We start from the raw sequence: 15121 nt of genomic DNA, 5'->3' as shown, positions 1-15121 counted from the left end.
GTTTGCCACTAAGACCTTTTTCTATTTCTGCTCTGATCGCCAGACATCAGCTTGACCTCTGGTCGAGCAGGCGGAGCAGATTTGGGGTTTCCAGAGGTAGCTGGTCACATGCCGACGTGTCTTTGGTGTCATTGCATACGAGCTGTTGGTGAGCGCTGACTTCCTCTGAGCCTAATTTACACACGCTTAGGAGATTGACAGGCGGGAGAACTCGACAAGCACTGACCTAATAAACAGTAAAGAAAAGATGAGTCAACCTCAAATTAATGCTCAAATAGACGTGCACATTTTACAAATTAACTCAGCTGTATATTCCTTTGGACTGGAGTACACTATTTTTATTTCTACAGCACATTTAAGTGCTTTATAAATCAGAAAACGCTAAAATAGTCAGTAACCTTTGTAGTTTTATAGTTTATTCCCACTAAAAGTTTTAATGCATTTAGCAAAAGAAGAAGAGTGTTAATCTTTTACAGAACAAATCAAAGTTTTATTTCTCGGTTTATGTTTTTTTGCAGGTACAATTGTTCAGTATGTGATTAAAATGTTTTACACATTTTCAAAACGCACAATTTAGTCTCATGCAAATGTTGCTCAGACATAAATTTCTTACTCATCATATAAATCTAATTGTTTTTGACCCACTAATAATGATTTGCAGACAGATTACAAAATCCATTGTATTTTTTTACTTCTGTTTGTGACAAAAAAACAAAAAAATCAACAAGAAAAAAAACATTCAAAATGCATGTTTTGAATGAGTATGGATGTGGTTCACAAATAAGTCCGTATTAATGAACCACACGCATGCTGCTGAGTCATCCTCGCTGTATTTAAGTCTGTCTATCAGTCAACATGTTTATGTGTGATTTCCCTTGACCCTGCAGCAGCCATCTGTCAGTCAGAGAGGAATTAATCAGGCCAATTCCTCCCATGCTGGGATGTAGGTGAGCTGGCTGAGTGACGAGAGCAGCAGGAGCTGAGAGCCAACATTTGGATCCTGCTTAAAGGGATTTGGAAACCGCAAATCAAATAAAAAAAATTTAAAAACCCACGCTCGTCAGAGCTGTGGATTTGATTAGGCCCTTATCCCTTATGTGTCTAACAGAAAGTAATAGCCAGCGGGGGCGGTGGTGAGGTAACAGGTAACAAGGAGTGGCTTTTTAACGGAAGCAATAACAAAGGAGGAAGAGGAGGAGAGGAAAAAAGAAGGGAGAGACAGTGAAGGAGAGGCAGAATGAGCTGAACCCTCCTCTATAGTAAATCTCTCTCAATCTGATCAGCGGGAGAGGAGAAGAACCATCTAACGAGTGTGGACACACTAACTCTCAGGTAAGTGCTCTGAGCTTTAATAATAAAACATTTACTTCTCTACAGCTAGAAAAACTAAGGTGGATGATACCAGAAGGTCATTCTTAGCTTATTTACATTTTATTAATACATTAACATTTATTAAAGATGTAACAAAATAAGCTAGTTTACATATTTAATCAATCTGGACAATATTTATGCTTAAAGATCTATTCAAAAATATAAATTTGTTGAATATACTTTTGTTGCTCTTGATGTCATTTGATGTGTTTCTTTACAAAAGCAGATATTTTACCATGTGGAAAGCTCTATAGAAAAAAAAGACTAGAGAGGATCCAATCACTACGAGTCAGAACTGAACAAGATGCTACACAAAAACTGTTTTCAGTTCATTTAGTTGATTGAGGTTTTGATTAACTTTGAGGATTTGACTTTAAAAATTTGTTAAAAGTTTCATGAATTCAGTATTGTTGAATGAAGGGGGTCAAAAACTGTAATAAGCAACATATTTTAGTAGGAATGTGTTGAAATAAACCTTGAAGTTTAAGCAAACTGGCATCAAATCTAACCTGAAGAGAAGACCTTAGTGTTATTTTGTTATTATTTATCAAAATCCAGATCCAATTTTACATGTTTGAATGCTGTAATATTAATATCCACACAATACAGAATGGATATTTTAAACTGAATTAGTCCTAAAAGTGTCTCTAACAATTTAAAAACTCAACAAGTGAGAAGATTAAACCTTGAAACTGCAAAAAAAAAAAAAGGTTTTTAACTCCATCTCAAGTTTTTCAAATAAGCAGTCTTGATTAAAGGAGCAACTATAAAGAGCTGGCCTTTAATTACATATCTCCGGGAACTTGTCAGTTTCTAACCTGAGACTAATTGCTCCACTTTACCATCCACCCTGACCATATGTTGCTGGGATGATGCACGACCCCTCAGCCTGCGTCGGATTAACACCGACCTGTACACGCAAACACAACAAGGAGTCTACAAGCCCTCTTATCTCTGACTAAGATAGCACAGCAACTGTCTGTAATTAGGTTAATTGGGGGAACCTGTGGGTGATAATAAACTTAGGTCTGAATGATGGAGATTGGGTGTGACACGACTTTGTTCCCCGACCATCTGTCTCCCTCTAAAGCTCGGCTAATCTCAAGGGGAAGCAGGAGAAGAACCAAAAAGATCCATTCGAAGCTTCAAACTACTTCTGCAACAAGCTGAAGATTGATCTGGCCCTCAGTTTGTTTCTGCTTTGTTTTATGATTGATAAAGCCAAGTCAGTCATGCATGAAGTTTGAGCACAAATCCACTGAGAGCAACGGGTGGTCAGCGAGGTTTAGCGGCCGCTTCTCGGCTGTGCCATTTCAAAATGCCGACACTGTATAATAAAAGACGTCATGCAGGGAGGTCAGCTGCCTTTTGTGGAAACACGCCGGGCATCGAAACCCTTTGAGCCTGTTTGCATTTTGTAACGTTGCAACTTCAGTGAATTTCACTGGGATTTTATCTGATCGTTTTTATAGTTTCACAATTTCTACAATTTCAGTGTCATTTGCATTGGTGTACCCCCATAACTCTGATACGCCTAAATACAATTCAATGCAACCAATCATCTATTGTGTAGATAGAGTTCATCTCAGTTCTGGAGTCCATCCAATCATCTAAAAGTGAAAACTGTAGGTCCGTAACGCTTTCAATTAGTTCAGAAAACACTTTGAAAATGTATGTTTTAGCTTGTAGGTCCGTTCATGTTTAGCCTAAACAAAGATGTTGAAATGCTGGCGTTGCTATGATTATCCCCAACACACGTTTTATGTAGATTTATTTTCACTTTTCATAAACATTTTCATGTTGTTTATTCTTTGGAGCATAGACCGGGCCGACCCAAGCCTTTTTGGAGCCCCGGGCAGATTCTTTTTTGCCCTCCCCCATATTAACATGCTTCATCATGTGTGTAACATACCTACAATCATCAATAGCACTTGGCTATTGAATTTAACCTTACAGGAGCAGCAAACTAAATATATATATATATATTGTGGATTTTGAGATGCATAGTGGCATTTACGTGTGGTGTATTAGGGTTATTATTTTAATTATTTGAAAGTAACATCAGACGATAAACACAAAATTTACAGTAAAAAAAGTTAACAAGAATATGTTGCATTTCCCAATAGTGGCAGCAGCCAACAACAGGAAGAGATTAACTTACTATTTGTATTTTTTATACCAAGTATAAAAAACATACAGAAATTGTTATTCCACATTTCATAGTATTTAGTTTGTATTATTCAATATATGATCTAGTCATAAATAATATATTATTTATGATGAATAGCCTGGTGCTCTTGGGGTCCCTCTGGTGGTGTGGAGGATCTAAGCAGCAGTTTAACTCACATATGCCTTGGGCCGGCTCTGAGAATATTGTAACTGTAACTACTGAGCTGCAAAGGAAGTTAGATATCCATTAACTTTCTCTATGAGTTAACTTTGGAAGAAAATTGGGCAAAACATTTAGACTGTGGAGGAACAAATATTTTAAAGATTCCCCCAACATTGCCATGGCTTACAGACTTTTATTTATTTCTGAGAAACCTTTCAAAATCATGCGTCATCCTTAGTTATATCAACAGCTCTGCACTACTTTGTGATGTGTATAAAGTCCACCAATGGTTAAGTTAAAGTTTGTGGTTTTGATAAGAGAAAATATGAAAAGCTTGATGGGTAAAAAACTTTGACTTTAACACAAATCAATGACAAGCTATTGATTATGTTAGAAATTAAATCTGCTTCTTGAAGTTACATTAATCTACTAAATGTAGAAGTTTGGGATGTTCCATGAGGGTAGTTTGGCATCCTTTAAGGTTTCTAAAGAGTTAAAATGTTCCAGCCAAATGTTCGAGAAGGGATGTCTGACCTTTAACATGATCTAATCCTCCTCTGGAAGGACTTCCTAGTTCTTCTTGGAACAGCCAAGGTTATTCGTCAGACGTTGGCCGAGTCCAAAGACGTCACATCCTGAAGAAGGTTTAGTTTAAAGTCTGACAGCGGAACAGCCAGCAGCTAAAAAAGATTTTTTTCCAATGCCTTTTCACCTGTGTGGTCAAAGACAAAGAGAGTCCTGTAATGAAATAATAAGACTTAATTTATTTTTGCGTGAGTTTCCACAGGCTTAAAGACTTTCACTGTAGCTATGCCAATATGTAAATAACAATGCTTTCCTAATGTTAATCAGCCAAGTTTATCTGTGTAGCACATTTAACCGACAATGCAGTTCATGAAAACATAAAAAACATCATAAGCACATCGTATAGTCAACAGTTGTAAAGATCGTCACATTTTACCGATTAAAATAATGAAATATGTGGTTAATTTTCCAGTGACTATGAGGCAGAAGCAACTCTACACAAGTGGGTTTTTAGCTTACATTTAAAGGAACTCAGTGTTTCAGCTGTTTTGCAATTTTCTGGAAGTTTGTTCCAAATTTGTAGAAGATGAATGCTCCATGTTTGGTTCTGGGGATGCAGACCAGAACCAGAACCAGAAAGCCTGAGTGGTCTGGAAGGTTTATACAACAACAAATATCATCAATATCATCATCATCAATTGCTTTATTTTAGTAAATTGTCCACATTAATCACAGAAAACAACAAAAGAGAGAGAAAAAAACAACAATAAACAAACCCATATATTACCAAAAAAGGAATAGGCTGAAGCCAAGCTTATTCTTGCCTACCCTTTATTTATTGTGGTGCTAAGCCATTCAGTGAACAACAGTATTTCGGAGTCTATTCTCTGAGCTACAGCGAGTCCTTTCACCCTGGAAATGTTCTTCAGTCAATAAAAGGCTGACTTTGTAATTGCCTTTATGTGACTCTGAAGGTTCATGTCTAATATTTTGTTTTATAGGTCTGTCCTACTGCTTCATGATTAAAAGTCTTCCAGAAGATTCTTCTCAACTTTTTTTTATCTATTATCTTTCCATCGGAGCATCTATTCTTGAACCAACATCTCATATTGTGAAGTGAAGCCACGTTTTATGGTTTTTTAGATGGAGATTATGAGGAGCGCCATGTTCCTTCTTCCCCTGGTTCTTTCTCTACTTCACCCCACATCTGCCACATCAGGCCCAGACTTCAACTACGGAGCCCACCCGCGCTTTGTCTGCTCCCCAATCCCTGCAGACGCAGACCCTTCCTGCTTCCCCACAGCAGGTACGGGCGCCGGGTCAACGGGGCCTGGAGGATCAAACCATCAGAACGTCCCTCCCAGCGGCTGGTGGGGGGCTGGCGACGAGGCTAAAGCCACCATCCTCCACCTGAGGGAGAGCCTTGTGCAGCAGAAGGAGATCATCCTGGACCAGAGGGAGACCATCAGAGAGCTGACAGCCAAGCTGACCATGTGTGAGGGCGCTGGGCGAGGCCCGTCGCTTCACGATGAGCACCACGGCTCTGTGTCATACTCGCATCACAAGGGATTGTCCGTTCACCACACATCATACACCGACAACAGTCACTATGGCAACGGCAGACTCATCCCAGACTCACAGCACCACCACTCCTCTGTCCAACGATCCGACGGAGGGTACGGCGGCCACAACCACGGGAAGGACAAACACGGGACGGCAGGGGACAGCACATCGACAACGGAGCAGCTGGAGAGAATGCTGCATGCGCTGAAAGAGAGACTGAGCAGCCTGCAGGTGAGCAGCTGGAGGAAGGGAAAAGTTAACTTTGGATAAAATGGCAGAAAGACACAAGAAACGAGAAATGTAGGGGAAGTTCAGTGGAAGGATAATCATAAAATTCCTTGCTTTACAAATTCAAATTTGAAAAGCTGGGATGCAAGACATATTGGCATTACAGGTTATGTATTATGGAAAATTCAAATTTTGCCAGACATACTGGAAGAAGAGAGTCTGTTAACATCAGTTAAACATCAGTTTAAGGCCTAATCCACATGTAGTCGGATATCTAGGAAAACAAATACATTTCTATACCTTTCATCCTCATGAAACGTCAGTATAACACCACAAGAAATGAGTTTTTATAACAGCTCTGACCAAAGTGAACAATTTGCATCAAACAATGCGCCAACATATCCACATACTTGTTTTGACACGACTCTCAATCGACATCATCTTATGTTTAATTAACTTAAGACAATTCTAACATGCCATTTAAAAGTAGTTCAACCTATATATCTGTCCATACAAAGCTCCTGGTGCCATGTTTAATTCCCAACAGGAAGCTGGGTTAGAGTTAGGGTTGGTTGTTCTGAAGCCATCTGATTGGCTGACAAGTTTTACCTTTGCTCTACACTGCCCCCTATGGGTTCGTCATGCTTGAAACAACGCTCGGGGGAATTCTGTGAGTTCATGAAGATTAACATTTTTCTAAAACTGATCCCATGAGTATGATGATATTTTTTAAAGAATGTGGCAGAGATATTTGTTTTTTAAAAGACTTAGCTCTGTGTGAATAAGATCCAGTGTTGCCATAGATTCTTTCATATCTCAGATTTCTTGTGGTCTGTTTAGAGTTGATCACCTGGTGGAAGTTAAACCTCCACCCCAGCCTCTGTATTTAGCTTCATCCATTTTCCCATCACTGCTGACCAGCTTCCCTGCTGCCGCCACCACCATTTATGAGTTTGGGTGATATTTTCGATGTGTAGAAGTAGCTTTTTGTTGGAAGTAGGACAAAAAGCTCAGTTTCAAACTTGTCTGACCAGACCAGAGCATCTTGGATTGTGGAAAACTAAATATAGGAGTACTTATTTATTTTTGCTTTTCCTGCATAAAAACCAGATTTGTGGAAGTCCATGTTATATCCTTTCTTAAAGGTTTTTATTACTTAAAGTGGACATATTATGCAAAGTTAATGTTTCCATTTGGGTGTCAGCTGTTTCTAAAAACAACCCAAATGCTTCAAAAAACCACTCAGCCATTTTTGGAAATAAATTAACATTTTCTTGTTGTCAAGGAAACAAGCCGTTTCAAAAACGCCCTGATTATTAAGTCACATTTGATGAGCACTGTAACTTACCTAGCAACCCCAGTCAAGCCCAGACCATTACACTAGCAACCCAAGCGGAGCTCCAACATGTTTGGTCAGCTGGTTTTAGAGCTGTACAATGGCTGCTGGAAAAGAAATGTTTTTTGTTGCCGACTTACCATCCAGAAACCACTTGCTGTTTTCTTGTTGATTGTCCAGGAGACTCCACTTCTGCTTTTCAAAGATGTATGGTTTATTCTTTCGCATCTGTTTGCAGCCTTTTTGTTTGTTTTTTTGCATGAGTGTAAGTTTTGAGTTTACAGCAGCAGCTTATTTGGATTTAAACAAACTCACTCTGAAAGGACATCAAAATAGATACAATTGATTAGACTGAAATCTCAACAAGTTCAATACAAAATATGCAATGAACTTGTTTTGCATAGCCCAGAGACAGACCAATGCTAACCTGTTTAAGGAAGAATAACAGGTCACGTTGGACAAAATGTGGAAGAAATTGGTATAAACTCTTATGCAAGAAACTGTAGAGGAGTGATGAGAAAAGAACGTGGGTGGATGGATATGATGTCCCCATGTGGATTGGGATGCATTAACTCTGCTGTCACGAGGCTGTTTGTTGAAGTCCCAGATCGCTGCATCCTCTGAGCACTTAAGACAAAAGAACAATGAATTACTTAATCTCATAAAGCCATTCACTCGCTGGCAGGAGAGTCCCTCTGATGTCCATCAGTGGCCGCCTGACATCAACAAACGGCTCAAAGTTGCTTCTCCACAAGGAGACGGGGCCGGTTTGTTCAAATGGTGGATGTATTAAATGTGCATTTATGGCGCTTGCCTGTCAACATCTGTGGGAGTGGGTGTGTGGAAGATCAGCTGTAATTATAGTGATCTCCCTTGACAGACAGTAATCAGGGCAAGCACCAGGACAAAGCCTGGATTACCTGAGAGGAGGAGCAGGAAGATAAAGAATACAAGCAGGACAGAGCAGCTGCATCTCAGAAGACAAGATGATTTGTTTAAGTTGACACTATGTCAACAAGGCTCCCCAACAGCCTTGGTTGGTGAGCGACGACGGTCACCTTTTATCTTTTATTAAGATAAAAGAACAGGAATCAGATCATCTGATTTCACATATCAAGCACGCAACAAAATAGCTCATCTATGGAGCATTACCCATTGTTTTTTTTTTTGCAGTTAGCTTGGAAAACGCATGAGGACTGCAAGTTTCCTTTGGTATCTTTGTGCTCTATGATCAACACACATCCAGAAAGACACACACATACAATTAAATCACAGCATTTGTTTCACACCTGCCCACATTAAACCAGTCAGTCACAGCCAGTGTCGCCGGTGGCTCTTGCCGATTTCATACCAGGATGGGCAAAAGGGACTCAAAGTAGCAATCAGAAATTTCAGACCTTCTTTCTCCTTGTTCATGTGTTACTGTAGGCCAGAGGTGTCGAACTCATTTTTATTTTGGGCCATGTCAAGTTCATGAATATTCTGGAAGGGCTGGTTGTGCCAGAATATATTGGTAAAACACATTAGCAAACTGTTGAAGTATTTATAAAGAGCTGTCTCTGCATTCGATAAGCACTTCTTAAAATGTAATAATATTGAACATCTTTTCAAACAGATTTTTCTGCTAACAAAATCCCTTATTTTGCAGAGCTAATTTAGAAATATTTGCAAGAAAGTTTGCGATATTTGCATTCATGTAAATATGCATGAATGCAAATATTCATATAAACCCAATGCTTTGCAAAACTTTTGTGGAAAATTTTCAGTAAAGCCCTAATTATGCATTATCACAAAAAAGTGGAGGGATTTTGCATGGATTTCGTCAATTGCGGATTCGTGAAAAACTGGAACTGATTGATCTAATTTTGCTGTATACAGATAAAAACTGCTTTGATTTGATCCATGGCATAATAGTTAAGCACACATTATCTTGATGGTGCTATTATTGTGTCAATCTGTAGTTTAGAGGGCCACATAGAAAGCAACGGCAGGCCGGATTTGGCCCGCTAGAGTTTGACACACGTGCTTTAGGCTAATTTGCACCAGTGTGTGTTGTAATGTTTGCTGTTTTTATCTTCCTCAGAAGAGGAACAGCACCAGCACATACTCCAACTCTCTGAAGGAGCTGCTGCAGAGGAAGATCAGCACCCTGGAGGAGCAGCTGCACCACCACACCGCCGCCCTGGGCAGCAGCGCGGACCAACACCGCGATGACGACTCCGGCCACAGAGATGACGGAGACCACCACGACGACGGTCACCACGACGACAACCACAGGCACGACGACGAACGCCATGATGTCCACGACGACACCGGAGACCACAAGGACCATCATGACGACAGCCACAGCAAAGACCACCATGACGGAGATCACGACGATCATGATGAAGGTGACGATAGTGAAGGTGACGATAGTGAAGGTGACGATAGTGAAGGTGACGATAGTGAAGGTGACGATAGTGATAGTGAGGAGGACGAGGATGAGGAGGACGAGGAGGAAGAACAGGAAGAGGAAGAAGAGGAGGAGGAAGAGGATGATCACAGGAGCAATGAAACAGAGGATCACAGTTACCTCCCACACACTGGGTACAGAACTGGTTTCCACTCTAATAAACTGGAAACGATGCTCAACCAGCTGCACCTGACAGGTAAAATTCACCTGATGCTCACTGCTGATTCCCAGTTTAGATAAAAACTCGTCAGATGCAAAAACACGACATTTTATCTACTATTTTTTGTCTAATTTCTAGTGCAAATATCTTAGTGCACTTGACATAAGACAAAACTAACTTATAAGTAACTTTTCAGCAGGAGACTGTTTCAAGTCAATAATTCCTCACACTGCTATTTCTACTGGCAGATTATTTCACTTATGGGAAAAATATCTTACAAGTGAAATAATCTGTCAGTACAACTAATACATTTTTAAATCATTATAAGAAGTATATTAAAAGATGTGGAAAAACAATGAATTCAATTCCTTTTTTGAATAAGAAAATACATATTTTCTTGCCTAACATGCAACAACATAGCATTCCTTTAGTGAATGTTTGATCATTTGTAGCAAAGGATGAATGTGCAGCTAAAAAATACTTCTAATATTAACGTGTGAAAAGCTCAGCCCTTTCTGCAGTACAGTGGAGAGACGTTTATGTTTATTAGTTTTTGATTTAACCGATTATTAGATAATAAAAGGAGATTTTTTTTGTAAATTGTGCAACTTGAGAAGTTCTGGAAATAAACATATAGCAAAATCAGTTTTTTTTTTTATTTTATATGTAAAATATAAAAATATTTGTACACATTTGGCTTAGTTACTGCTCTGAACATGTTTGATTAGCAAATTACCTTTTTGAGTCTGTACATCCAGTTAACAATTTACCAATTATTAACTTAGTTCCCAATTGTTTTAATAATTGATTAATTAATTAATTGTCTCAGCCTCAATCTCAATATTAAATGCCTTTAACTGCTGTTTCAAATGTTGATTATAAACTCTGACAATCAAGCTTGAAATCAACTCTAGTTGGATATAATTTGAATATTTTCACGTTCCTGAAATAGTTGCCTAAGCCATTTTTGCCAAACACAATTTTGTCAAAATAAAAAAATGCCTCCATTTTATTGCTGAAAGATGAGTTAGGCACCAAAAAAAAAAATCACTTTTGGCGAAAAATGACGTAGGCCAGTATTTTTGGGAAGGTGACAATTTTCAAACTCCTAAATAAATCTTGTATGTTTCTCATAGCAGAACAGCTAGAACTTTAAAAACAACTTAAATTTTTCTCCACAGCTTCCAACAGGAAACATTCCAAGAACCTGGATGCCTTTCAGATCAGCTTCCCGATGAGGACCAACTACATGTACGGACGGATGAAGAGGACTCTGCTGCAGGAGATCTTCGCTCTGACCTTGTGCCTCTGGATGAAGGCAGGCGTGGGTCCCGGACTGGGGACTCCTTTCTCCTACTCCGCACCCGGACAGGCCAATGAGCTGGTGCTCATCGAGTGGGGGAACAACCCCATCGAGCTGCTGATCGATGACAAGGTGAGGAAGCGCAAACCAAACCCTGATTTGTTTCACTTTGCAAAATAAGTCAATATTTCAGTCTCAGTATTGATTCATTTTCAGCCAGCTGATTGTCATTTACTGAGGAAACTTGTGGTTTTTTTATATGGAAAATATGGTTCACCACCCAGGGCAGTACATGCTGGGGGCAGGGGTGGCATGAGTGTTTGACAAAAAACAACAACAAGATGTATTGATAATTTCTGCCCCGAACACACGTTCTATTATCATCCCATCAAATCAACTGGAAGTGAATTTTCCTTAGCACAAGTGATCCAAAAAAGACACTCAACTTGGTACATTATTCTCTTTTTATGGTTCTGAGATAAATACTAACACATTCTTTACAACACAGTTTGTGTGGCTGGGTGGCTCAGCTGGTAGAGCACGCAACGTGTAGAGGCTGCAGTCATCGACACGGCTGTTCATTTTATTTTAGTTTTTAAAATGCCAGAATCTGCATAGCTTTATGTTTCCTCTGTCTGATGACATTTTTCTAAAATATTAAAACAAATTTCATGATCTGTTGCTCAGTACTTGAGTTGCCTTTTTAACAAATACTTTTTTACTCTTACTTCAGTAAAAAATGTTGAGTTAGTGCCACTCTTAGTAGTTACTGAAATATTTAGTTCAATTATCATGACTCGTTTCTATAAATGATGCTCTGGAATTTAACTATCATGTGTCAACATGGAATCACCGTCACACTTTTAAAAGAAAATGTTCCTGTCTGATCCACAGGCCGTAACGCTGCCCTTATCTCTGAGTGATGGGAAGTGGCATCATGTTTGTGTGACGTGGACAACGAGGGACGGACAGTGGGAGGCCTACCAGGACGGTGTGAAGCGGGGGTCTGGGACCAACCTCTCTCCCTGGCACTCCATCAAACCTGGAGGGGTCTTCATCCTGGGACAGGAGCAGGTAAAGACGAAAAAACATTTTTTTGCTTTTGTGAGCGACAGTTTTAATATATATATACTGCAGCGTTAAAGGTCAAAAGGTGACATTTTTACCCCTCCATCGTACTTCAGGACACTCTTGGAGGCCGTTTTGATGCCACTCAGTCGTATGTGGGAGAGATGTCAGACCTCCACATGTGGTCGCACGCCCTGAGCGCCGCTGACATCTACAGCCTGGCCTCCTGCGGCAGCCACTTACGCGGCGACATCATCGACTGGTCCGAGTCGGAGGTGGAGCTTCACGGCGGCGTTGCTAGGTACCCGTTCGACCCCTGCCACTGAAGGAAGGTTTACCCGCCCAAAAAGAAGAACCTCGAGAAATCATAAGATCTTTGGACTTCAAGTATTCAGATTGTTTGCCTTCCTTTAAACTACTTATCAAATGATGCAAAAAGGAGGATAAAATTGTAGCCTGATCGTATTTACAGAGAATGTGTTTGATGTTCTCTCTTTTTTTAATGAATTAGTGTTTTATTATAAACAGACAAGTGCTGACTGTGACATATTGTCATAATGTGAATAAGTTTGAATGATTTCAGTTCTGTGCTGATGTGAGCAGGACCTTAAAGGGTTCGGCTGTAGATTAGAGTTAATGAAATTCATAGACATGTTTTCATAAATCTCTTCATACTTTGGATTCTCTTTTTAAGGATTCCATGAAACATACAGCTAATTTACCAAAGAAACCGTAGAACTCAAATATGTTTTTCTCTCTTTTTTAAAAATTATTTAAATCTACATGTAAAGATAGATTTCAGAGAGAGTTTAGTCTGATGCACTCTGGTTTGACTGCCTCAGTTTTGTGTTTTTAAACATTTTAAAAATCTTTATTCTGTTGTTTTTCTTTAACTTTTTTGTCCTCACAATGCAAAGTTGTTCACAGAACAAACCCTTAATATTCATCACTTTGTTTGGTTGAACAGTGAGTAACTTCTAACTTGTGTGTGTTGAGATTGTTGATTGTGGCTTCTGAATTTGTCATTTTGGCCTTGATTGTATATTTATTATTGTACAATATGTTATACATTGAAGCTATTAGAAAATGTTTAAACTCGATGTGATTGTGTTTTTGTTGAAATGTGAGCAATAAAAATTTAAAAAAATTAAGCATTTTGTTCAAAGTGCTTTCACTGAAAGCGCATTTCAGGGTTTTACGTCAATGCAGATAAATCAATTTCAACATTGCAGTCCTATACAAATTAAATACAAAAATAAAAAATATAACATATACATAACAACTGCTTAATTTTCAGAAAGTTTTCTTTCTCTTTGAACAAGAGTGTGTTCTCCTGAAAGACCAAAACGTTGAAATAGTAGCCATGGTCAAGAGAAAACACTCTGGTCTAAGGATTTATTTATATTACCAAACTAGGATGAAAAAAACATATATTTTAATCTTTAAACACTACTAATTTCATCCTAGAAGTGTGTGACATCAGGAACCTGGCATCATTTTCCCCCATTTTCATATTCATCTCAAATCTATTAGTCTGACTTCACAACAGTCACACTCAGGCTCACTGTATTTATTCAAACATTCAAAAAATAATCAGACAAAAGAGAAAATTAAGTTGATGGTCAACATCAGTCCTTCAACTTCTGCCCCTTTACAAATAAACAAAATAGAATAAATAAACCTAAACTATAAAGAAAAGGTCCCCAATAAAGTGTTGACATAAAAGCTAAACGGCTAAAATGCACATTAACAGTTAAAAACATATACAAAAAAACATGGCAAAGTTTCACATGAAACCATGTATATAATTTAATTTGTCTAAAATATGCTAAAAACATAGTACTTGTAGGGAAAACGCAGCAAATCACAGCAACCAAAAAAAAAAAAAAGAGGCTGAGCCATCAGTTACTGGTTGCTATGGTGACCACCAACTGACCAAGAGCAACCATAATCATAAAAGTCAGGAGAAAATGACCGACAACAAAATGGAGTTGAGGAATAAATAAACCAATTTTGACAAATAAAATAAAACCCTGCTACAATCACAAAAGGTGAAAGTACTATGAAAAAGACTTAACTTTGAGACAAGTTTAAAAATAATTTAAATATCAAGCACTAAAGTTGTACCCTAAAGAGTGAGGTGGTGCAACAGGCCCTATTAAAAAAAAAAAAAAAGAGAGAGACAAGACACAACTAATCGTTTTGTTTACTTTTACTTACTTTTTATTGTTACACAGTATTTTACTGGCACCAATGTGTTGTGGTTTTCCTTTTGCTACATGTACAGATGATTCATCCATCTTTACCTCCAAGTAAACAAAAATAAATAAATACAAAATGAACATTTTCTGAACGTCGTGGGTCTGCAGAGAGAAGCTTCTCTTTCACTAAGGTCGTTAACAGTATTCATTTTTGTTTTTACCCGGAAACGGTTTCCATTTTTTGGCAACTTCGAACGTTAAAAATCGTAAGGACGGACAGTCCTGGTGATGTACATACAAATTAAAATGAAGCCAGAAAATTGGGACTTATGGCTTCATTTCAACACAACATCTGTCAGCTAATCAAGCTCAAACAAAGTGGAAATAAGAAAATTAGGATAAATCCCCATCATCAAACTAGTTGGTGAGAAACTGTTTCTGCTGGTTGGATGAGAATGTTTATATTTCTCAGCATATTGCAGTGTGTGCGATTACCAGCAGAGGGCGCCATATTGAATTAGAGTAGGTCAGTAACAGCATTTTTTCCTCAAAATGCTAAACTTGATAAAGTGCTGCATTCTG

The 15121-nt window shown here is 38.6% G+C and overlaps 1 protein-coding gene across 3 annotated transcripts; it reads left to right on the top strand.

The window, feature by feature from the left end:
- Positions 1-1237: 1237 nt before the first annotated feature.
- Positions 1238-13460, top strand: LOC102223189 (neuronal pentraxin-1-like). Of its 3 annotated transcripts, none has more exons than XM_023330797.1 (6): positions 1238-1332; positions 5372-6022; positions 9439-10003; positions 11149-11402; positions 12165-12344; positions 12455-13460. In XM_023330797.1, the coding sequence occupies exons 2-6, from the start codon at positions 5372-5374 to the stop codon at positions 12662-12664; spliced, it is 1860 nt and encodes a 619-aa protein (XP_023186565.1). In that variant the 5' UTR covers positions 1238-1332; the 3' UTR covers positions 12665-13460. The 3 variants fall into 3 exon arrangements, with proteins under 3 accessions (XP_023186565.1, XP_023186566.1, XP_023186564.1); XM_023330798.1 differs by having other exon boundaries at positions 5230-6022; positions 9439-9745; XM_023330796.1 differs by having other exon boundaries at positions 5230-6022.
- The last annotated feature ends 1661 nt before the right edge of the window (positions 13461-15121 follow it).

The sequence above is a fragment of the Xiphophorus maculatus genome, chromosome 3 (genome assembly GCF_002775205.1).
Source record: "Xiphophorus maculatus strain JP 163 A chromosome 3, X_maculatus-5.0-male, whole genome shotgun sequence".
NCBI lineage: Eukaryota > Metazoa > Chordata > Actinopteri > Cyprinodontiformes > Poeciliidae > Xiphophorus > Xiphophorus maculatus.
This window is presented reverse-complemented; position numbering and strand designations above follow the sequence as displayed.

Coding starts and splice junctions, on each gene's coding strand:
- LOC102223189 (XM_023330797.1), top strand. CDS start 5,372: ATGGAGATTATGAGGAGCGCCATGTTCCTTCTTCCCCTGGTTCTTTCT. Junction 10,004..11,148: donor CAACCAGCTGCACCTGACAG/GTAAAATTCACC, acceptor TTTTCTCCACAG/CTTCCAACAGGAAACATTCC. Junction 11,403..12,164: donor AGCTGCTGATCGATGACAAG/GTGAGGAAGCGC, acceptor TCTGATCCACAG/GCCGTAACGCTGCCCTTATC.